Here is a 24571-nt window from a genome sequence, read left to right as displayed (position 1 = left end):
TACTTGGAACCAAAACATGGCATTTCTGTCCTGGGTGGCCCACCTTGTGTGCGTGTGTGTGTGTAATATAGAATTAGTACTGTCAGTTTAGCGCAGGCGCGGACTGGACACGTTTTTGTAGTTTGGACACTCGGGCATCCAGGCTACTGGCTATCCAGGCCACATCAGACGGGGGGTGGGGGGTGGAGTGGCCACTTAATATTTTGTATATTAAAAAATGAAAGTGACACGGTTGGTCTAAATCACACAAACTTTAGTAATATTTCAAATACTAAAAGCTTCAATCATGAATGATTGCTGCATCTGGTCCCTGCTGTGATCCAAATATGGACGCCACAATTTGAAGAAGAAAAAAAAGAAAAAATGCCTAAAAAGGTCACTAGGTTAATATAGATATATGGCGGAAAACACAGACAAGACTGAAAAAGCAGTTTCTGCTCTTGCACCTCTCTGTAAGAAAATGCTGTATTTTAAGCCAAAACAACTTTTGTGTTTGATAGAACAATATGTCTATATGCTGCAATAGCAGATTCATGGCGCATTAAGCCCCCGAACTATTTTGAATTTGTCCGTTTTACCCTGAAAACCCCCGTTTACTGACGACGTGCAACCGCTTTTGTTTCAACCCAGCCATAAAATCAAGGTAGTTAATTATATTTATTATTCAAAATGTCTGTCATTTTTAGCTTAGAATCATTAATTGATGTCTTGTATTTTGTTTAAAAAAAAAAAAAATTTTAAACTTTGAAAAATTATTCGCTCGCATATTTTAAACTTTTAAACAAATTACGTCACAATGAAAAAAATTGTTGTCTGTAAAATAGTCACGGATATCTACCTCATCACTATCACTTAATTGTATTTTTTTGGTACTGTCGCATTTTCTCCGATATGTTAGATGATAATCGATCCAAACAAAGACAAATTGAAGGGAAAAAAAAGACCTTTAAAAGGGTATATATTAGGGCTGTCAAAATTAACGCGTTAACGGGCAGTAATTAATTTATAAAATTAATCACGTTAAAATATTTAACGCAATTAACGCATGCGCGGAACGAACCACTCAAGCATTGCCGAGAACAGACTACAATTGCGCCGTTTGAAGTATATTGAGAGCTAAGCAAGTGGAGTGGATGCAAGTGTTACCGGCACTCCCAAGGGGCCGCTGTTATTTTCAATGTGACCGGCATTGTCAGATTGAGCAGTGAGGAAGAAAGTGGTCGAGCGAGTCAGAGAGAGGGAGCGAGAGAGTAGACAGTAGAGATAATGCGCAGTTAGCGCAGGCTTAAAATGCTGCGTCCCCCACATGCTTTTGTTTTGTTAATAAAAGTACCCACAAAAGCCATCCAACGCCTTTCGGTACTTGTATGCACGCCGCCGCCTTCCTAAGGAGGAAGTGGGGCAAACCTAGCCAACCCACGACAAAGAGCCAACCTGGATCGCCGGTCCACTCCTCACTATGGCGAGGAGTTGAAAGCACTGCCTATTACTCAAAGGAGCGAATAGATAATACAGACATTCTTTGGAGCTGCGTTATTTATTGGTATAAGCTGTAGCATTTTAAACACAACAGTTATAATTATTGTAGCGCACGAAATGGGGATGAATGTCTGGAGATGATCTTTATCTTAACACCATGTATTGTATACAACGCAGAGAAGATATACCATTTGTAGCCACCATTGTGACTCATGGTTGCCCAAATTCCCATCATGCATTTGGGCAGTTAAGAACATTTAGGTCGCGACAGTATCATTTAGTGAAAGCACAACAACAAAAAATAATATTCCTATCTCTCAAAAAAAAATAATGTTCACAAAAAGAAAAGCGCTCAGTGCAAAGAGAACTGGCATTGTACTCACATTTATCTTTTAATTACTATAACTTGTACTCACATTTATCGTTTGAGAATTACAAGTCTTTCTATCCGTGGATCCCTTTCACAGAAAGAATGTTAATGTTAATGCCGTCTTGTGGATTTATTGTTATAATATACAAATACAGTACTTATGTAAACTATGTTGAATGTATATATATATCCATCTTGCCTTATCTGTCTATTCCAACAATAATTTACAGAAAAATATGGCATATTTTAGAGATGGTTTGAATTGCGATTAATGGCAATTAATTACGATTAATTAATTTTTAAGCTGTAATTAACTCGATTAAAAAATTTTAATCGTTTGACAGCCCTAGTATACATATGAAAAATAAAATCTCAACCACTCCTTGATGTCTGCGATTTCTGCATCGTGACCCTTGTTATATAACCATGTTTCACCCATAAAATCCCCCAAAAATCCAGCTGTGGCCATTCACAGCTGTGTCTTGACATTCAGTGATACATGCTACGTGGAGTTTTTGGATCGAAAAGAGGTAAGTACGAGATAATATCTCATTAAAGTCATGCCGTCTGTAATTCTGCTCTCGCGTGCGCTTACCTCCAGATAGGGTTTTGATGTTTAAAAACATTTTAAAAATGCCCTCCTGTTTAAGATTTTTCTTCCCTTAGAAAATTGAGATTTTAAGCTTTCCAATGATGTATCACACATGCATATCGGACAATTTTGGAAAGTTGGCCAAATTGGGGGTCTCAGAGCGGAACTTCAAGTCACCTGAGTGTTTTCTGCCATATTTATAATATATAGTTGTTACTTATCTTTAAAATATGGGTAGCTTCAAATAAACAGTCTATCTCAATCTATATTACTTGTATTTTATGTTATATATCTTTATATACACTACATTTATATAAATATGTGTATTTATATAGGCATATACACAACTATTTAGAAAATGAGAATATCCTGTCAAATCAGCAGGCTTTCCCCATGCATGCCTGAACTCTTTTGAGCCAACATTAGACTTGACATATAGGTTCGGGACCCTTTTGCTGGTGTTTTGAATGACACTTGTGGCAACTGTGTAATAAAACTGAAGCTTCTCACTGTATTCTAGCTCTTTGAAGTTTGTGATTTAAAAAAAGAAAAAAAGAAAAATCTCAGTCTGAAAACACAAGGAACTGCTTGAGGCATGTCAATTTGCATGTAATGGCTCAATAAAAATTTGTTGGTTTAATCTTTTTATGTTAAATTGCCAAAATGAAACAACCTTTACTTGACATTCTAATTATTCAGGTAATACTGTACATATTTTAATGAAATACTAAACCATTGATAGCAAATGATATCTTTGACATAAAATTACAAATCAAATTAAATGAGATAAAATGATTGAACTGACTAAAACTGCCGTCTCCCAAAGCACCAATACATTTCATATGTGCATTTTATATGCGCCAATCAGTCCACCCCAGAGTGCAATATTTTGGGTTAAAATACCAAAGTTACATTTTGTCTGAAAACGTGGATTTCACCCCAGTCCTCTGTGCCTTTATGGCCGAAAATGGTGGGCTTCGGGTGGCCCCAATAGAAGCGCAAGGAGCCTCCATGGTGGTGTGCTCAAATACGTTTACATTCGTTCATTCTACATGTTCATTCACAGTTTATCTGTGCATTGCAGCTCAATAAATGACAGTAATTGCCACAGTCTGCCCCAAGGTGACACATTTTGGGCCTAAAAAAATTGCCTGACACACCGCGGCCCGAACAAAGACTTATTCCATGGGGAAAGCATCCTGTAATGGCATTAGTGGTCTACTGTGTGGGCGTGTTGTAAGCTACACTACCCTGGCTGCACAGTGCACACTCAAAAGAATTATATGGTTATATGGAAATTACTGTTTACTGTATATGTAAAATGATGACTTCAACATGTACAGGAAGACCATCTAAACATGAACACCTCTGAGCTCATGCAATAAACAATAGATCGTCACATTACACAAATCTTATATTCCTCAAATGTGACATTCTTTGTTTGATGGAGTTAATTTAGAAATACAGAAGATATCAGTGATTACAAATGGGATAAATATAGTGACTACAGAAGCAGAAATGGAACTTGGGGTATAACGAACATTTAGCTTGTTTGTGTATTTTAATGTGTATCTTTTTCTTTCCAATGACAAGGAAAAACCCCAGAGGATGTTGTTAAAAGATACACAGACAAAATTAAAGTGGCACCAGATGAGGTAAAACACAAATTCTGAAGGTGTGAACATGTGAAAAAGTTCACAGTTCTGAAGTGTTGTGTTTGGCTTGTGCAGGACTGTACCATCTGCATGGAAAGGCTGGCGATGGCATCCGGCTATGAAGGCGTCCTGCAGTACAAAGGCATCAAGCCAGAGTTGGTGGGCAAACTTGGCAAGTGCGGCCATATGTACCATCTGCTGTGCCTGGTGGCCATGTACAACAATGGCAATAAGGTGGGTAAAAGCTTGTGAGCCAGCCGTTGTTATGATGTCACACCATAGGCTCGAATTACAAACTCGTACCCTCTTTCGGCTCGACTGGTCTGCACAGTACTGGCAGATGAACCAACTCCACAATTGTTCTACACAGATGTGGATCTGAGTAAGCCTTATCAGTTCGCTCGTATCCATCTCAAAAGCCCAGCACAGGGACTTGCGGGAAATCATTATGAATTCAGCTCATTTTGGTGCAGTTGCATGAAATATTAACAGTACCCCTTCTTGCTTATGCAAAAGTAGGAAATGCAAGCACATTCATTTATGCATCATCACCACCAATGAACATTTAAGCACGCAAATAATTGGACTCCACATGTATTCTGTTTTACTCTAATACAGTATTTGTGGTTATACAAATGTGGAATTTGCACAAAGGTGCTAATTTGGTCTGTGCGCAAAACAAATGATTCATACAATACAAAGGGAACACATTGGGGTTGCTTCTAAACACAAAAAGGTTGTTCTATAATCGGAGGCTTCATGCTGAAGTAAAATGATTGGTTGAATTTGCATTTGCACCGTGCTCAACAACCACAAGTTTTCTCATTAAAGGCTTCCTCTTGCTCTTTCTTGAATGCCGTGTAATCTGCAAAAACTGATTATTAATACTAAAAACATATTGATGGGGAACAATAATGAGCTCATATTGGTACACATGAATGCAAACGTTTCTTCCAAGCAGGATGGCAGTCTTCAGTGCCCAACATGCAAGACAATCTATGGTGAGAAAACAGGGACTCAGCCTCCAGGGAAGATGGAGTACCACGTCATCCCCCACTGTCTGCCCGGCTACCCGGACTCCAAGACCATTCGCATTGTCTACGACATTCCTGCTGGTGTCCAGGTCAGACTTGCGTATCTGACTCCACTAATCCTTCTCGCTTTTTGTGCTGTAATCCACCTGCTTTCTTCTCTAAATCGCCGGCCTTGCTGCGGCAGCTGCTTTATCCGCTTAAATTTGATGATTCGTGTACAGAGGTGAGCCGTGTAAGTCGCTAAGAACACCGTGGACTTGTTTCACAGTTGCGCACTCTAAATCAGTCTCTTGATTATTTAGACTAATCTATTAGTCATCTAAAATTATGAATGACATGCAGCCTGTGTTTGAAACGATTAGAAGAAAAGAAGGATGCCTATCTCTTCCTCGATTCCTGTGGTGCTATAAATTGTTAAAGTGACCTTTGAGAGCAGGCTGTCTCCCCCAAAGGGGACAGCATTGCTCAGCTGTCACATTAGCATAGCAGTCACATGCTAGATGAGCACTTACAGCTCTGATCATCAAGTCATCCTTTTCTCTCCTACCTTTTCTAGTTTTTGGCGCTGTGCTTAAAAGTGGAATTGGATGTTTGGAGATGTTTAATTAGATAAGTGAGTGGTACATTTTTTTTCACTTCTGTCACCTGCTGACCAAGGCATCTGATCTGTTGGTATGGTGTCCATCTGTCCGGTTTTAGGACCGGATTTTCAGTGATGCGTCCGGCACAACTCATTTTTTAAAAGAAAATGGGCCACGGTTCAGTTTATGTGACGCAACTCAGCCCCACGGTTGTCAAAACTGGTCTGTGATTGGCCAAGAGTGGTTTCAGTTCAAAATGTCTGATATCATTGGTTCAATAAAATGTAAACAAATCTTCACGTGTGATTATCTGACGACATCATTTCCTTTCCGAGATGTTACAACAGTGCTAGCAAACATGCCAAAACATCTTTTAACACTGAATGGACAAAAGAGCACGATTTCCTCGCCAAAAGCCATCGAGACTCATTCCACGGTTTTTGCACGCTTTGCCGGTGTGACGTGGACGTGAAAAGCAGCGGTAGAAAGTAACGCGAAGAGCGCGAAACATAAAATAACGAGGCGAGCGGCAGGTGCCTCAACATTTAAAACATTTTTTCAAGAACCCTCATCGCCTCTGGGTAACAAAATAGCTGCAGCTGAACTTTGTGAAGTTGTTCCTCGGAAAGGGTTCACAGCTTTTGAGCCGTTCAATGCTCACATTGTTTTTACACAAAAAATTATTCTTAAGAATTTTGTTTGTTACAAATGTTAATACCATTGTTCTGCCAAAATATACTATCGAAATGTCTAACAATGGCGAATTTAACATCCTAAGTAGTAAGTAATACCCTTCACTTTCAGTTAATTTTTAGATGCATACAGGAAGAACGTACTAAAAAATACCCTGAGAAAATACTTAAACATGACAATACAAGTGATTTAAATACACTGCTTGACTAATGTGGTCAACAGATAAACACTCTGCTTTAAAGCTACCACAAGATAACACAAAGCTTAAAAGCTATCAGAGGAAAACACGGTACGGTAAACTAAATAAATTGTCCAAAAAAGCTTTACCTTTATTTGGTATTTTTTACTATTGAGTTACACAAATATGATCGATAAACAGTGCAATAATTTGTTGTTAATGAAAACACACTGCAAGTCTGATGTTTTTTATATATACCGTAATTTTTGGACTATAAAGCCACCCTGAGTATAGACCCTACTCACATGACGTCACAACCACGCCTCCGCGCCATATTGTCCGTCAACTCGTCGTGTTGACACATTACCGCTACGTAAATTCCTCCTATTATGGCGTGTTTTTCTTCTCGTTAACATTAATAATCAAAATGGTGAAGGCGTGTGTGGCGGTTGGTTGCAATAACAGAGAAGATAGACGGAGAGACTTGAAGTTCTACCGTATTCCGAGAGACCCGGAGAGGAGAGCGAGATGGACTGCTGCAATTTGACGAGAAAACTCGGCTCCAAACGATTACCACAGATTATGTATTAGTCATTTTATATCTGGTAAGATGCATTTAATATATATTTAGAGGGTTTTGGGCTGACAACCACAATTAAGATCATTGCGAGGCTAATCGCCAACAACATACAGTTTCAAATCCAAGAGGCTTATTTTTTCCACCATCATTACATTATGAATAATATTTAGCTGGTACCAAGTGAAAGAAGCTGCCCTCGTCTATGGCTCATCAGTTAAACAGGTGTGTCCAAACCGTTTGCAAAGGGGGCCAGATTTGGTGTGGTAAAAATGCGGGGGGCTACCTTGGCTGATTTACATAGAACAATATATTTAAACAAATTTTAGCAAGCCCTTCCGTGTGTCACATTTGCTATATTATTTTTTTTAATTCATAATTTCAACAGTCTCGTCTTTGTGGCATTCTCTTTCGACACTCGAGCTCTTGCGAAATACTGCTGCTGTGAAATTAAACTAGCTTCAAGTTGCTATAATTTCTCACTGCATATCTTCCCTGTAATGTCGTACATGTCAGTGTGTCTTGTTCGGTAATATCATTATCGCGTCACATCGAACTCTTTGAAAACAGCGACTCTGTGCAAATGAGGCAGACACAGTTGTTGCGTGTTTTATTGAAGAAATAGTCCAATATCCACCTATCCTTGAAGCGTCGGCCATCGCAGTCAACTTTTTTTTTTTTGTTGATTGTCGCCATTTTAGAAAATTTGAAGGGTCACACGGGGTAATGTTGCTTAGAGTGCTGCTCTTAAAGGTTTTCAAACTTTCGTGAGAATAGGCTGATTTTGTGTGGACAAGATAGTTGTAGATATCAGGGTAGCAGATGTCAGGCAGAGAGGGCGAAGATTGCGGGTCGAAAAATATCGATTTAGGCATCAAATATGGATCTGGCGAATGGATAGACTGAAGCAGAATGCAACGCATTCAATGAGTTTACAGCGTCTGAAAGCACCGGGGCTTCCATGAATTGCACTATAAATTGCACGACAAATTGAAACCATTGAGAATACGGATAAACAAAGACGGACAATATGGCGGCCGGATACAGCGACACGTCATTCTGTGACGTTGGTGCGTAGGGTATACAGGGTGACCCAAAAAAACGTTTACAATCAGTTGACTGCTTGTTTAAAAGCCATTGAAACATATCTAAATAGATTGTCATGCTTAAGTGATTCATTAAGTTCACTCAATGCAGCTGGTAATCTCTCGTCTCTACAATTCCTGTGCTTCTGCTGAAAATGAAGAAAACTTCAGCTGTACCTGAATTGCTGCGTGCCGGTCTGACACCTACTGAGATTGCAGCAAATCTGAAAATATCCAGATGTGCAGTCTACAAAGTTAAAAAGAAGCTGAAAGATACTGGAACAGCCTCACGAAAACCTGGGTCTGGAAGTGCCGATCTGTGCGGACTAAAGTTGATTGACAAGGTGATATGTGGCCACCCCAGAGTCCAGATCTCAAACCGCTGGATTATAGCATATGGGCAACTGTGGAGGACAGTGCCTGTAAGAAGCCACTAACTTCTGTGGCAGCCTTGGAGAGGTCCATTGTTAGATCTTGGGAAAAGATGACCGCATCCTACATAAAGAAGACCTGTCAAGCGTTCTGCAGGCGCCTGGAGGCTGTTGTGACACTTAAGGGAGGACACATTGAAAAATAGAGTGTACTGTACATGTTCTTTACAATAATGTATAATTTGTGATTACATTCTAATTCTAAGATGAATAAACATGGCATTTAAGTTGTATTATGGCAGTGTAAACATATTATGAGATATTTACACCAAAGGATAACCAGTAACAATTTATCTGACAGCGTCATCATAAGACTATCCTAAGACCAAATGAACAACCATGAAGCAGCAAAACAATTGGCTGCAAAACTTCATTGCTTCAAGAAGCTTCATTTGGCCATCACTGCTCCTTTGAATTAGACAGTCAACCTCTGCTGCCACCTGCTGTAAACACTGTTGTCATCCAACATGCCTCGAAGCATGCATTGCAGCGATGCAGATGTAAATAACATTTAAAATTCATTTTCTGTGCTAATTATTTCTTCACTTACCGTTCCAGTTGTATCATTAATAGCTAGTTATGGTATTTATTAACACTTTATTTGACAGTGATGCCATAAGACATATGGTCTTATGACATGACACTGCCATGAGAGCATTAATGAATGCTTATGGCAGATGTCATTTTGTGTCATCTGGCAAATTATCTCGCTTTGAATGGAAAAGATCCAAGCTGGAGATAAATGGAGTTAGTGTCATAATTTGCCAGATGACACTTAATGACATAGGTCATAAGCATTCATTAATAATGTCTTATGGCAGTATTCTGACACCGCTGTCAAATAAAGTGTTACCTATTAACCCAATAAATCAACAAATAAGCTGCACTGGACTATAAGCAGCATGATTCAAGGGTATGGGTAATACTACGGTATGTCCTCCGTATTGACCTTATTGAAGTGATCACCTCACATGTTGGGGATGTGGGTTTTCCAGCAATCCCACTTTTCCCCACTTCCTTCTAAACACAGCTCATTCAAGATCCAAGAAAACAATTCCCTTTAAAGTCCTTCAAAACTACTGTTAATTTAAAACTGATTTTATCTCATATTTGCTAAAAGATGTTTTAAAAGACTTTTTTTATTCCAGGCTGGAAGCCTGTCATGTCACCGCTCTTGTTGTTGGTGGTGTGTACTCTCATTTTTTAACCTATTCGTGTAGGGGTCAGAATGAAATTTGGTAGGCGTATTCTATGGGTTAATGCCAGTTTCCTTCTGATTAATAAGTACTTTATTAAACAATGAGACGTCTATTTTTCGCTTGAAATGCTATGACATTGGATCCTCTTGAAATTCAGAAAACAGAAGAATACTCTTTATAGCTAATGACTACGCAATGAAAATGTTAATTGATACATAGTTAAAATCCAAACAGTTATTATGTTGGTCCGAAAACAATCGTGTTTAGCGCAAAATCGATTGAGACTGAGCGTAGGTCACGGCTGTCGACGATACGAAAGGAAATGATTCATCGCCAATGACCAATCAACAAAAATGTTAGTTGATACTTCGTTAAAACCCAATCAGTTTTCAAATTTGTCTGAAAATAGTCCTGTTTGCTGTCAAAAGGGTTTAGGAATGAGCTTCGAATACACATAATCCAATGAGTATCACATGCAAATTGGTCACAGCCTTTAGCCTGTAGTAGCGCATTAGTTCTTGTTTTCTTTTTCTTTTCTTGGTTGAAATTAAATGTTAAATTACTGCTTAATGCTCTTGATCAGATCTCAAAGAAACATGGATTGATATTACAACTACAAGCCTGTGTACAGAATAGAAAATCCATATAAACTATATAACAAAATGTAAATCTCAATTAAAATGTTCACCCATTGTGCTCAGTATAGTGGTTGCCACTGAACAAATATTTCTCGGAAGAATTGCTACCAATCTAAACAATGTTAAAAAAAAATATCGAATGACTCCTTTTCCTTAAACAAAATAACCAACTAAGATGGTGGGGAGGTAACTTGTGCTGCTAAGATGTGAACATATGAGCATTAAGAATTGTGAATTTCCATCTATCACACTGATTTTCCATTTAAATTTAAATCGTTAAAGATTCTCCACCATATCACCCTCTTGAAATATTTGCCTATCTTTTTTTACCCACATTTTCAAAATTGTTCGTATATATATAAAAATGAATCAAATGGTTACTTTTTTGGGGTTTCCTAAAAAAAGAGGTGTGAGAGGGGTTATTTAGGCAAATATTGTAAGAAAGTGTCAATATGTTCTGATTGTTTCAGACCAATGAGCACCCCAACCCTGGGAAGAAATTTAGTGCAAGAGGTTTCCCTCGGCAATGTTACCTGCCAGACAACGAGAAGGGCAGGAAGGTAAGGCAAACCTGAACACAAAAAGAAGGTCTCCATCCTCAAAAAAGAATGCCAAAATCTGGAATTGCATACATCCGAAATGTATAATCATGCATTTACTGCATATTGATTTGAAAAACATTTGAAGGAGGTTAAAAGCTAGTATTTCGAATACTATATACTAGGGCTGTCAAAATTATCGCGTTAACGGGTAGTAATAATTTTTTTTTTATTAATCATGTTAAAATATTTGACGCAATTAACGCACATGCCCCGCTCAAACAGATTAAAATGACAGCACAGTATCATGTCCACTTGTGTTTTTGGTGTTTTGCCGCCCTTTGCTGGCGCTTGGGTGCGACTGATTTTATGGGTTTCAGCACCATAAGCATTGTGTAATTATTAGTGTTGCACCGATACCATTTTTTGGCCCCGATACCGATATCTGGCTGTGCAGTATCGTCCGATACCGATACCATACCGATACAACCCCGATTATATATATATTTTTTTTGTTTTGTTTTGTTTTGTCCCCCCCCCCCCCCCAAGAGCTACATAATTGGATGTGAAATCATTGCTATCAAGGCTTTGTCAGGCTGTTGCTTACCTTTGCAAAATAGGAAAAAGACTAGTACAAAGTATAATACTAGCCCAACAGTAAGAAAGTAAAAATAAGTTCATAATAATAAACTCTGAATGAACTGAGTAAACTTTTTTTAAACCTCTCAAAGGCCAAACAGCGCAACTTTCATGAAATTATTGTCACATTCTGCTGCTGGTTAGATTGTGTTTTGTTGCTGGGCTGTTAGTGGGGGCGTTCCTGACGTCGCACCTGAATCCAATTTTTTTTTTTTTTTTTTTTTTTTTTTTAAATCAAAATCTCTTTATTTTTCACAATAGTAGTGCGTTGGTTTCCAGTTAGGAAAAAAAGAAAAATACAAAGTGGGATGAGAAATGGGACTTACATCCAACACACATACAATAGAGAATGATAATAAAAATAGGAGAAAAAAAAAATAATAATAATAATGATAACCGAAATAAACCAAAAATAAACCATGAAATTAATCCCTGTCACTGCCAGTGAGTTTCATGACCATTGCACATTGAGTTTTAGTAATTGTTTTGGATAGTAAGTATCAATACAATAAAGATATGTCAGATTATGGAATGCCAAGGGCTTAAAAGGACTAACACATGTTTAAAAAATGTCCCCAGGCACGTAGAAATCTCCCATTAGAATAATAGAGAGAGTATCTGATCTTTTCAATTTTCAAACATGTCATTAAGGCCGTCAGCCAATCAGTGTGTGTGGGAGGGAGGGGGTCCACCCACCTGAGGAGGACAGACCTACGGGCCAGGAGGGAAGCAAAGGCTAGAGTACGGCGCTGATCAGCAGACAGTCGAGAGTCCTCTGTAACTCCGAATAAACCAATAAGAGGGTTCGGTTCCACCCTCACTGTTAAGATCTGTGAGAGGGAATGAAAAACCTCTGTCCAGAATTTGCTGAGTTTAGTACAGGTCCAAAACATATGAAAGAGTGAGCCATCTGAGATGTTGCATTTGGAACAGAGTGGGCTGATGTCAGGGTAAAAAGTGGCCAGTTTGGTTTTGGAGATGTGAACTCTGTGGACCACTTTGAATTGGATTAGATTATGGCGAGCGCACAGAGATGAGGAATTGACTCGTTTTAAGATAGATAACCATGTTTCCTCAGAGAAGGGGGTACCAAGGTCCTCCTCCCATTCCGCCCTGACTCTATCCATAGATGCAGACTTCAGAGCCAACATCGCGCTGTAAAACACAGAGATAGGCCTCTTCTGGTTTGGTTTTGAGGAAAGAACCATGTCAACAATAGTCCTGTCGGAGTTTAGCGTGGCGGGCAGATTACAAAGTATAAAATGTCGAATTTGCAGATAACGGAAGAAATTTGACTGTGGAAGTGCAAACTTGTTACGTAATTGTTGAAATGATGCCAAATTATCATCAATAAATAAATCTCTGAAGTGTTCTATTCCCCTCTGACTCCACTCTTTGAAGGCGGGGTCATTGAGTGAAGGTTTGAAGAAATGATTACGTAGTATTGGGCTTGATGGTGAGAAGTCATGTAAAATGAAAAACTTTCGGAACTGAGACCAGATCCTCACTGAGTGTTTAACCACTGGGTTCTTTAAAGATCTGGTTGAGAGTGGAAGAGAGGAGCCCATCAATGCAGCCAAGGATACATCATCCTCTGATCTCAACTCCATTGCCACCCAGTCAGGAGGATCTGGACAACAATGAAAGTGAGACCAGAATGTAAGACACCGCAGGTTGGCCGCCCAATAATAAAAACGGAAATTAGGCAAAGCCAAGCCACCGGCAGCACTCGTCTTTTGTAAGTGGGTTTTATTAAGACGAGCCCTTTTTCCTTTCCAAATATAAGATGAGATAATCGAGTCAAGATGATCGAAAAAGGTTTTGGGAATAAAAATTGGTAGCGCCTGAAATAAGTACAAGAATTTTGGTAAAATTGTCATTTTAATCGAATTTATTCGCCCAATGAGAGACATGGAGAGTGGTGACCATTGTGTGAGTGTTTGTTTGGTTTGATTTATTAGGTTTAAAAAGTTCTCTTTAAAAAGGTCTTTGTGCTTCCGGGTCATCGTGATGCCTAAATAAGACACTTTGTGAGTTTCAATTTTAAATGGTAAATGGTGTTGAAAGTTGGTAAAGTCTGAAGCAGACATAATATTGCCAATTGGAAACAGCTCACTTTTTTCAAAGTTAATTTTATACCCTGATAGTTGACTGAAGTTATTAAGTAGTGATAGAGCCGAATGGAGAGAAGTAATCGGGTTTGAGACAAGGAGCATAAGGTCGTCCGCATAAATCGAGGTCTTATGTTCAATGCCGCCTCTCCATATACCCGTAATGTCATCCCGGCTACGGATGGCGATTGCAAGAGGTTCGATAACCAGGTCGAATAGCATGGGGCTGAGAGGACACCCCTGGCGAGTACCCCGATGCAGTCTGAAAGGATTAGACAGCTGGGAGTTGGTTCGGATAGAGGCTGTAGGATGAGAGTAAAGCAATTTAATCCACGCAATGAAATTTGACCCAAAACCAAATTTCTCCAGCACTGCCCACAGGTAGACCCACTCCACGCGATCGAATGCTTTTTCAGCATCAATGGAAACTATACACTCAGGGATGTCATCAGGAGTAGAATAGATCATGTTTAATAGTCGGCGTACATTAAAGAACGAGTGCCTACCTTTTATAAAACCGGTTTGGTCCTCAGATATGATAGCTGGGAGGATGGTTTCTAGTCTGCGAGCGAGAACTTTAGCTAGAATTTTTGCATCGGTGTTAATAAGAGAGATGGGCCTATACGAGGCGCAATGCGTGTGATCTTTGCCTGTTTTGGGGATAAGGGTAATATAGGCTTCAGAAAATGATTTAGGAAGGGAACCTTGCCAAAATGATTCGCAGAGCACAGAATAAAGTTGTGGAGTCAAAAGTAAAGAGAACTTTTTAAAGAACTCAGCTGGAAAACCATCGGGGCCTGGACTGCTGCCTGACTGCATTGAAAAAATAGCTGAGGCTATTTCATCCTGTGTTATAGGCTCATCCAGTCTCTTACCATGGTCTGGTTGGAGTTTGGGAACATTGAGACTGCTTAGAAAGTTGCAAATGTCATTAGGATCGGGTGGAGATTCTGAGGAGTAGAGGTTTGAATAAAAATCCCTGAAAGCATCATTAATTTGAGTGTGGTCCGTGGTAATTTCACCATTTTGTGTATGAATTTTAGTTATGTTTTGTTTCGCAGAAGAACCCCTCAGCTGGTTTGCAAGCAGTTTGTCGGCCTTGTCTCCGTGGGCATAGAATGTGGCTTTATTTTTGAGGAGCAAATGTTCGACTGAATGGGTAGTAAGAAGGTCAAATTTAGTTTGGAGCTCTAATCGTTCTTTATAAAGATTTTGATTTTTAGTTTGCGCATACTGTTTGTCAATTTCCCCAATTTGATGAGCCAGACCCGAACGCTCTTTGTTACCTTTACTTTTCATTTGAGCTGTGTAAGATATAATTTGTCCCCTAAGGTAGGCCTTAAGGGCATCCCATACAATCAGACTAGAGACCTCGGGGGATATGTTAGTCGATAAGAAAAAGGTTATTTCATTTTTTATGAACTCCACAAATTTGTCATCTGACAGAAGAGTGGAGTTGAAGCGCCACTGTCTGCTCCTCCGGGGGAGATTTGGGAGGGAGATGGCCATGGAAACAGGCGCGTGGTCTGAAATGACAATACTATGGTAATCACAGGAGCGGATAAGGGGCAGGAGACCATGGTCAAGTAAAAAATAGTCTATGCGTGAATATGTATGGTGGACATGTGAAAAGAAGGAGTATTCTTTTTCCTGGGGATGTAAAGAGCGCCACACATCGCAAACACCATATTGCATGAGGAAGGCCTGAATGAGAACGGCTGATTTACTCGGCATGCCGGGGTTGGTGGAAGACCGGTCTAAGAGTGGATCCAGCCAGCAGTTCAAATCACCTCCAAAGACAAGAGAGTATGTATTAAGGTCTGGGAGTAATGAAAATAGGCGCTCAAAAAAGCTTGGTTCATCCATATTGGGGGCATAAACATTAACGAGGACCACCATTGTGTTGTGTAATTTCCCAGTCACAATAACATATCGGCCAAATTTATCAGAGGTCACATTATGAGGCTCAAAGGTAATATTTGGAGAGATTAAGATCGAAACTCCTCTGGCCTTGGCCTGAAAGGAGGAGTGGAACGCCCCTCCCCCCCAACCCGTCAGGAGACGCCCGCTGTCTGAGGTGCGAATGTGTGTTTCTTGCAGAAAAGCAATATCTGCTTTAAGCTGTCTTAAATGTGAAAAAATCTTTCTCCTCTTCACTGGGTGGTTCAAGCCCCTGACATTCCAACTGACAAAATTCAAACAACTATCCACAAGCATTTAGAGAAAGTGAAGAGTGTGAAATTAACTAAATGGCCGGTCAAAGAAAAATAGATATATACGTGTACATTTGATTCCCTAGCTGTTGGCAGTGACCACCCCCCCACCCCACCCAAGAAAGCTGCCAAAAAGAAAAGCAGCAAGCTCTTAAACCCAAACATCTAACTAAATCTTCCTGTCCCAACTAAGTTGCTCCTCCGGTATCGAGCATTATAATAGTAAAAGTCAAACATCCCCATAGACAACATTGAAACAAAGATCAGTCCCGAAAGACTTGTCAGATTCTATTTAAATTAGATTCAATCGACTTGAATTGAATTTGGGACCAGTAAAAAAAAAAAAAAAAAAAAGAAAAAAAGGGTTGAGTATAAAGCAGTACATACTGACATGTCAGTAGTCTTAAAGTTTCAAATGTGCTGGCTCCACTATAACTGTCACTCAGACTACAAATATACAAAGGAAAAAAAACATGTATGGCGCACGTACGCACACAAACGATTAGATTATTATAATGTTTTTTTTTTTTTTTTTTTTTCCCCTTTTCTCTTTCTTTCCTTTTTTCTTTCCCTTTAAAATATTTATTTATTTATTTATTTATTTATTTATTTTAATAGAGCAGTTACGATAAGCGCGTTCCCTGCGTGTTCTGCATGGCTCAGTCGCGCTGCTATAGTAAAGTAGCTGATTACAGTAAATTTGTAAACTAACCAGCATGTCGGTACTCCGTGGCCATCTGGAACTACGGCAGAGTTACCTCTCATCCAGTCAGGTTGAAAGTGTGTTATGAAGTTATGAACGTGATTTGGGAAGGGTGTCGATGTACTTCTGTGCCTCTTCCACTGAGCTGATCCATTTCTTGACTCCCCTGGCCAGCGTGAGCCGCAGCCGGGCTGGGTATAGCAGCGCGGGTTTCAGACCCCGCTTGTACAGCTCCGCCATGACGTCTCGGTATTCCACGCGCTTGCTGGCCACCTCGGGACTGTAATCCTCCACCACTCGGATCGCGTGGCCGCGATAGTTGAGCATCCCTCTCCGACGCGACTCCCTGATGAGTAGGTCCTTGGTCTGGTAGCGGTGGAGGCGTACGATTACCGGTCGCGGCCGCTGTCCGGGAGCCGGTTTAGCCGCCAGGGTTCGGTGGGCTCTGTCGATGTCCGGCTTGGAAGGCAGCGTCTCGGAGCTGAAAACCTCCATCAGCAGGTCCGCGAAGAACTCGGAGGGTCGGCCGCTCTCAGTGGACTCAGGGATCCCCAGAATACGAATGTTCTGCCTGCGGCTTCGTCCCTCCAAGTCAGTCACTTTGGCTTTTAACTTGGCGTTGTCGATGGTCAGCGCGGCGCACCTTTCCTCCAGGTCGCTAACTCGCTGGCTCAGGTCGTCCGCGGCGAGTTCCAATGAGGACACACGCTGGTCGTGGTCATCCACAGTCTGTCTCAGCGTGTCCAGCTTTGAGTCCAGTTGACTGAAAGAACTTTTGAACTCAGCCGCGATTTCCTCGCGGTGGTTTTCGAGTAGCGTCGAGATCGCATCAAGTGTTAAGCTAGGGTTAGCTTCTTCTTTCTTGCTCGACTTACTGCCTTTAGAAGCCATTAGGAGAATTGGTTTTACCTTTAGAGCGTTATCAACCAAATAGACGAGTGATTTAAGTTGGGCGATGTTGTTGATAAAGCGATAAATTAACCGGCGAGCACGTGCCGTGCAGCTACTCCATCTGTCTCCGGAACCGGAAGTCCCACTAGTTTATTTTTTGATTGAAAATTTAACAAATGTTATTAAAACGGAAACATCAAGAGGGGTTTTAATATAAAATTCTTTAACTTGTACTAACATTTATCTTATAAGAACTAGTCTTTCTATCCATGGATCGCTTTAACAGAATGTTAATGTTAATGCCATCTTGTTGATTTATTGTTATAATAAACAAATACAGTACTTATGTATAGTATGTTGAATGTATATATCAGTCTTATCTTTCCATTCAAACAATAAATTACAGAAAAATATGGCATATTTTAGAGATGTTTGAATTGGGATTAATTACGATTAATTAATTTTTAAACTGTGATTAACTCGATTAAAAATTTTAATCGTATGACAGCCCTACTATATACAGTACTATAATATTCCTACATCACCCTGTCTTTGGCCCCTCAGGTTCTCAAGCTGTTGATCACAGCCTGGGACCGACGGCTCATCTTTACCATCGGCACTTCCAGCACCACAGGTGAGTCTGACACGGTGGTTTGGAACGAGATCCACCACAAGACAGAATTTGGCTCCAACCTGACTGGCCATGGCTACCCTGATCCAAACTATTTGGACAACGTCCTGGCTGAACTATCAGCTCAGGGAGTCGGTGAGGACAACTTAAAGGACTGAGAGCCTCTGGGAACACAACCCATCATATTCTGTTGTCTCCTTGGAAACTGATGAAGTGGTATTGAGGTAAAATCAAACAAAATGATTGTTGTGACCTTATGGAGGTTTTCTTTTTATCATCTTTTGCATCATGCCTGGAGCATGTATGCATCCTCAGATCCTCGAGGCACATGCGCCGTGTCTGTTGCTGCCAGCAAATGTATCACTGACCCCTTTTCGAGTCAAAACGCAGCATCTGCACTTGTAGCGTGACAAGATGGTGTGACGAGGCCTGATTGCATGGCCTGACCAACGCTGCATAATGAATGTTGAGTCAATTGCTGCAATAAGTTGAGGTGCCAATGAAGCTTTTCTCACATGATAAGACATTAAAAAATACATAAGGTTTTTTTTGTTTTCTTTCTCACTAATAAAACATGGTGACTTTTCTGTGATTTTAAAGAAGATAAGGCTTGATTTTGTGCCCCATTATTGAGGCAAGGGCTAAAGAATGTTTTGTAGTACATTAAAGTGATCCAAAAGTTATGAAATATTTGCTAATAGGTGTATTTTACATTGTTAACCTTGTGTAAGCTGTAGGAACGTACCATTCCAAGGTTAAACTCATTAGCTTTGGTAACACTTGACACGTAGATAATGTTGGCCTTTGCGAACCTAAAGGCCCATGCTAGCTAGTATTGTCTCAATATGAGAAAATCTGGCTCTAGGTCTATCCATCATGCTGGCATGCATGAGGGTGTGAGTGTGACAGCATGCATTGAGGTCATAAGGTTCGGGCATTTTCCCTAGGAGATCCATCTTGTAACTTTCAACTCTCCTGTGAGCTTATTTGCTTTCCTTCTGGAGGGAGAAGTGGGACATGTTTCCTACTTGGTTCATGTCCTCTTAATTAGCAACACATCCTTCCAGGAAACATGCAAATGATGTTTTGTCGCAGCGGCAGATTTATCAGGAAGAACTATAGGAATTATTTCTTCCCTGTAAATTGTACTCGTTCCCTCTTAAGATGGTATGCCCAACAGCTCTTTTAGAAGATCGTTGGCAGGGGATCTTCTTGTCGGTGGTGTTTTTTTTTCACTTGCAGATGAAAGCTAGGTCATCATAGACTTTTCACAAAAGCATCTGATCAAATTTAATGAGCTGAGATATTGGTGCAAAGTTGTTGTGGGCCTCATTTCGAAGCAAATCACAGTCTTCCATAGCAGTTTGAGGCAGCAGCTCTGCTTCATAGTTTGATTATAAACAAAAAGATTTAATTTTTAAATCATCTTACAGTACTTTAGAAAAAATATTAACTAAGGTTATATATACTCAATTTGAGTGTTTATTTTTTTATACCTTAAGACATTCACTTACCCCATAAACAGCTATACAAAACCAGATGTCAACATGATAAATACATAAAATCTGACAATTCTGTCAGTTCGTCAGGGACTGTTTAAATATGTATAACATGTTAATGGAAGTCAAATACAGTATACTAGGTAGTGTTAGTGTTTGCTACTGTCCGTACTATCATGTAGATTGTCTGTAGTTGACTTAAATAATTATAGTCAATGTATCTCCATAACTAGCGGGGGAGATTGCACAGCATGAGCAATGTCATTCTCCCCAAAAGGCTTGTTTCTACAGTTGAGTCGACTTTTTAGTTCAACTTTGGTCAAATGCAAACTGCAGCTATTTTATTGTTCAATGAATAAACAGGAGCCAGAGATTAGTGGAATCCCTTTTTCCCCTTTGAAGTCCCTGAAAATGTATTTTTGTAAGCTGTATACAGTATGTAATGTTTCCAACTATTGAGTCGCGTGATAGAGAATATGCTAATGAATGCCTGTACATGCTGGCTCGGTAGAAGCACAGCGGCGTGAGATCGCTGGAGCGGCAGAATGGCAGCTGCTTCTGCTCCATCCAAAATCAATACAGCCTGTTGCCAGTCAGGCAGAATGGAGAAATGAAAGGTGTTTCAGTGACTATTATGTTTACTAACATGGCATTAGAGTGGCTGGAGGTCACTTTGAAAGTCAGTAAGCCTTTTCAGTGCCGTTGCCGATGACTGACATCCTGTCGTTGGGCTCTTTTCATAGCTTGTCACTAGTAGACGTCCAATCCATTTGAACTGGAAGGGTTGGCAACAAATGAACATTGTTTCATTCACTGTCAGCCCTCCTAGTTTAAAATGATTGGACATCTTTTGCTTTCATTGGCAAGCAATGATCAAATAGTATTGTTTTCTCGGGCGGTGTTCGTATGGAAATCCCATGCCGCTATTAAAATTTATTTACATTCTAACTGGTTACTGGAAAGTTGAAGAAAAAAAGTTACCCGTTTTTTTGCACTCTACACTGAGCAGATGTCAACTAACCATCAAATATTCAGGGAATATTTTATGCTTTGGTTGATTCTGATTCGTTTTGAATCATCTTCCTAGTTGATTGCATCTTTCTAAATTTGTCTGGACAGGAGGACAATATTTTTTCCATTTTATCTCCAGTTTCATTTGACTCTGATTTTAGTCCATGCTGTCCTGTCCTGTCCTCGTTCACACTGTTGCAAAAAAAATTCTGTAGGTCTCCATGATTAACCCTATATACAGTCATTTGAAAAAATTAGGACACCCCATTAAATATTCAGTTCTTTATTAAGAAATATTCACATATCAACGTCCAATCTTGTTTTTCTTTATCTCTGGAAAAGAAAGTGATTTAATAGCAGGTAAAAAATAAATAAATAAATAATAACTATGTTTTACTCATTAAACCAAATTTATCAACAAAAATGCATACTCTAACCAAGAAAAAAGTTAGGACAGCCTACCACTTAATAGCTAGTGTTGCCCCCTTTGGCCGAAATAACTTCAGTGAGACGCTTTTTGTAGCCATCTACCAGTCTTTGACATCGGTCGGAAGAGCGTTTGGCCCACTCCTCAACACAGAATACTTTCAGGTGTGAGATGTTTGAGGGATTTCTTCCATGTACAGCCCGTTTCAAGTTACCCCACAGCATCTCAATGGGATTAAGAGCTGGGCTTTGACTCTGCCATTCCAGGACTCTCCATTTCTTCCTTTTCAGCCAGTCCTTGGTAGATTTACTGGTATGTTTTTGGTCATCGCCATGTTCCAGGGTCCAGTTTCGTTTTAGCTTTAATTTTTTCACAGATGATCTCGCATGTTCCTCAAGCACCCTCTGATACACGATAGAATTCATGGTGGATTCTATGATGGTAAACTGGCCAGGTCCTGCTGTAGAAAAGCATCCCCAAACCCTGACACCTCCACCTCCATGTTTCACAGTTGGGATTTAGGTCTTTTCCTGGAATGCTGTATTGGGTTTACGCCAAACATGTCCTCTGTGCTGGTGTCCAAATAATTCAATTTTATATTCATCTGTCCAAAGAGCATTCATCCAGATGTCCTTGTCTTTGTCTTCATTCACTCTGGCAGACTTCAGTCTGGCCTTCATGTTCTTCTTGGAGAGCAAAGGTTTCCTCCTTGCACACCTCCCATGACTGTTAAAGTTGTTAAGTCCCTTTCTTGATTGTAGATGCATGCAATTTCACATACACAGTAGCAAGAGCCTGCTGTAGGTCCCGTGATGACATTTTAGAGTTTTTGGAGACTTCTTTTAGCATCTTGCGGTCTCCTCTCGGGGTGAACTTGCTTGGACGGCCAGACCTGAGCATGTTGGCAGTTGTTTTGAATGTCCTCCATTTGTAGACTATTTTCCGGACAGTGGAATGGCTGATTTTATATTCTTTTGAAGTCCCTTAACAGACTCATAAGTGTACAATCTTCTTTCTGAAGGCCTCAGACAGCTCCTTTGATCTCACCATGGTGTTTTCACTCACTTCAGCAGTCAGTCACTGTTGAAAGAATTCTGCATTGAGGAGCGGGCCAAACTTTCTTCAGACAGATGTCAAAGACTGGTAGATGGCTACAAAAAAGCGTCTCACTGAAGTTATTTCAGCCAAAGAGGGTAACACTCGCTATTAGGTGGTAGGGTGTCATAACTTTTTCCTCAGTTAGAATATGCATTTTTGCTGGTTATTTTGGTTTAAAGAGTAAAACAGTGTTTTTTTGTTTATATGCAATTAAATCACCATTTTCCATGGATTAAGATCAGACATTGATATGTGAACATTCTTAATAAAGAACTGAATGTTTCATGGGGTTTCCTAATCTTTTCACATGACTGTAGGACAAGTGAAAAATATTTGGGAAATTTAAGGCTGAATATTATCATTTGCTATACATTGTGGCCTAACGTGACGTAAAACGTATGTCTACATATGTGGATGTGTACAACAGGTCTCAATAATAACATTTTTTTTTCTTATTATTTTGCCTATTTTTATGTATCAGTAAAATCCTTAATTAAAAAATAAAATAAAAAACTAAATGTAATTAAAATGAAATGCACTGTTGTCAAGGTATAGTCATAATATTTAAATGAGTTCCCTATAAAGGGTTCAACTGAAATCATCATTTCCTTCATAAAATTATCTTAAGAATTAGAATACGGTAGAATTGGTTGTTGCATGAAAGTTTACCAATAGAAAAATACTTTTTCAGGGGCTTTTAAAATATTTCTAAATGTTTTTTTTCTTCTTTTTCATCCACTTGGTGAGCACTTTTAAACAAGATAGTCAATATTTTGATTCTTCAGTCAACCAAAAGCTTGCTTATGAAAACCTGTGACTTTAAAGCAGACTTGTGCTCGACAAAATGGTTGATTTAAGGCTGTCACCCTTAACCAAGCAAACTAGAGTTGTTTTAACCTTTCACTTTTGGAGGCCTAAGCAAGTCTGAATTATCAGGGAAATGACATGTTGAGTGAAGTAGAGTAATCCAAATGTTTCCTTGAACATACTGTCGGCCCTTTAGACTTTCAGGTGTGTACAGACACTTACGGAAAGGAAAAAGACAATGTGGTTTGGTATGCCCAAGTAACAGAGAGAGATGGTGTTTATGCAATTTACTATTTTCCTTATGTAAAACTTTGATTTATTTGTAGCAAGGACAGACATTTTGTGGTTGGCATTTTCTTTGCGGGGTGCCAAACTTGTCTATAACTAAAGCAGACATATACATGTTTAAAAACATATATTTTACATGTATTTTTTGATCAATGATTGTCTTTGGGAAGACTATCACAATCTTTTCCATTTAATTCTTAGTGGAAAGTTGAAATGACGTATCACTTTGCGCAATATATATTTACAGCAGTAATCAAAAGTCATATGTTTAATGCTTATTGTACATCTGTTTAAAATATACCTTAAACATTAACTGTGGCTATATTGTGTGTTGATATCTCTGTCTCTTTGTGTGCGTACTGAGTGTGTGTCTTGTAGGACAAAATCATACAGAGACAGTAATGTTCTTCCCGAGATGCATGCTTATGCAAAGTGTGAGCTACTTTAATGGCAATGCGTAGGAAATCATCACAAAGTTCCTCTTTTGAAAGGTCAACACGATGATGTTGTCATTTTAGCACTGTGCTCTGCATCTTGCCTCAGAACATTTTCATTTGACACGAGTGTGGAGGAATTGGCGTTTGGCTGATTTCTCCACTCTTTGGACATGCACAACATACTCGATGTTTTTAATTGACATTTTCAATTCCTAATTTGGAGGGTTTGACCGCTCGCAAGCGGTGTCAACATTTTTCTTGTTCACAAAGATCAAACTGCAATGAGCTAAAAGAGACTGATTTAAACTATAAAGGGCTTTTAATCAATAATCGGGCTTAATTGAATCGTGATGACCTTGTTGCATGTTTGTGTCTTTCTTGTGGACAAAAATGGAAAAATAAATGTGCCCTCAATGGGGGTGATTTTGTTTCACCTTTGTTACCTTGGCCTTGATTTTATTATTTTTGAAAGTCTTCTATGTGTTAAGCGTTATTTCCTGCAGCTCATTAGAGATGAATGTGATACTGAACTGAGTGGGTGTTGAGGCTGATGTGTGCTAAAGGGCCTGTTGGGACGGCAGCGTCAACCGTGACGACCCAGCCCCCTTCCCTCCAGCACTGACCTAGTCGCTACCTCTCCCTGGTCACGTGTGCTGTATATTAGGAGCGCCAGTTGGGAAACTGCTGTTTCAGTCAAGGTAGGTCCACTCTCATTAGCATTTAAATGAGGCAGAGAGCAGCAGTGGATGCAAACATTAAATTTCA

The 24571-nt window shown here is 39.6% G+C and overlaps 1 protein-coding gene across 2 annotated transcripts in view; it reads left to right on the top strand.

Moving 5' to 3' along the window:
• Positions 1 to 21180, top strand: part of LOC130913453 (E3 ubiquitin-protein ligase DTX1) — a 60245-nt gene extending 39065 nt beyond the window's left edge. For both annotated transcript variants that reach the window (XM_057832085.1, XM_057832084.1), the window contains exons 6-10: positions 4035 to 4096; positions 4172 to 4330; positions 5058 to 5219; positions 10983 to 11072; positions 18173 to 21180. In XM_057832085.1, coding sequence (XP_057688068.1) covers positions 4035 to 4096; positions 4172 to 4330; positions 5058 to 5219; positions 10983 to 11072; positions 18173 to 18397 — 698 coding nt within the window. In that variant the 3' untranslated portion in view covers positions 18398 to 21180. The remainder of the gene's footprint in view (positions 1 to 4034; positions 4097 to 4171; positions 4331 to 5057; positions 5220 to 10982; positions 11073 to 18172) is intronic.
• The last annotated feature ends 3391 nt before the right edge of the window (positions 21181 to 24571 follow it).

This window comes from Corythoichthys intestinalis, chromosome 3, assembly GCF_030265065.1.
Source record: "Corythoichthys intestinalis isolate RoL2023-P3 chromosome 3, ASM3026506v1, whole genome shotgun sequence".
Lineage (NCBI taxonomy): Eukaryota > Metazoa > Chordata > Actinopteri > Syngnathiformes > Syngnathidae > Corythoichthys > Corythoichthys intestinalis.
Note: the sequence above shows the minus strand (reverse complement) of the source record. Positions and strands in the feature narration are given on the sequence as shown.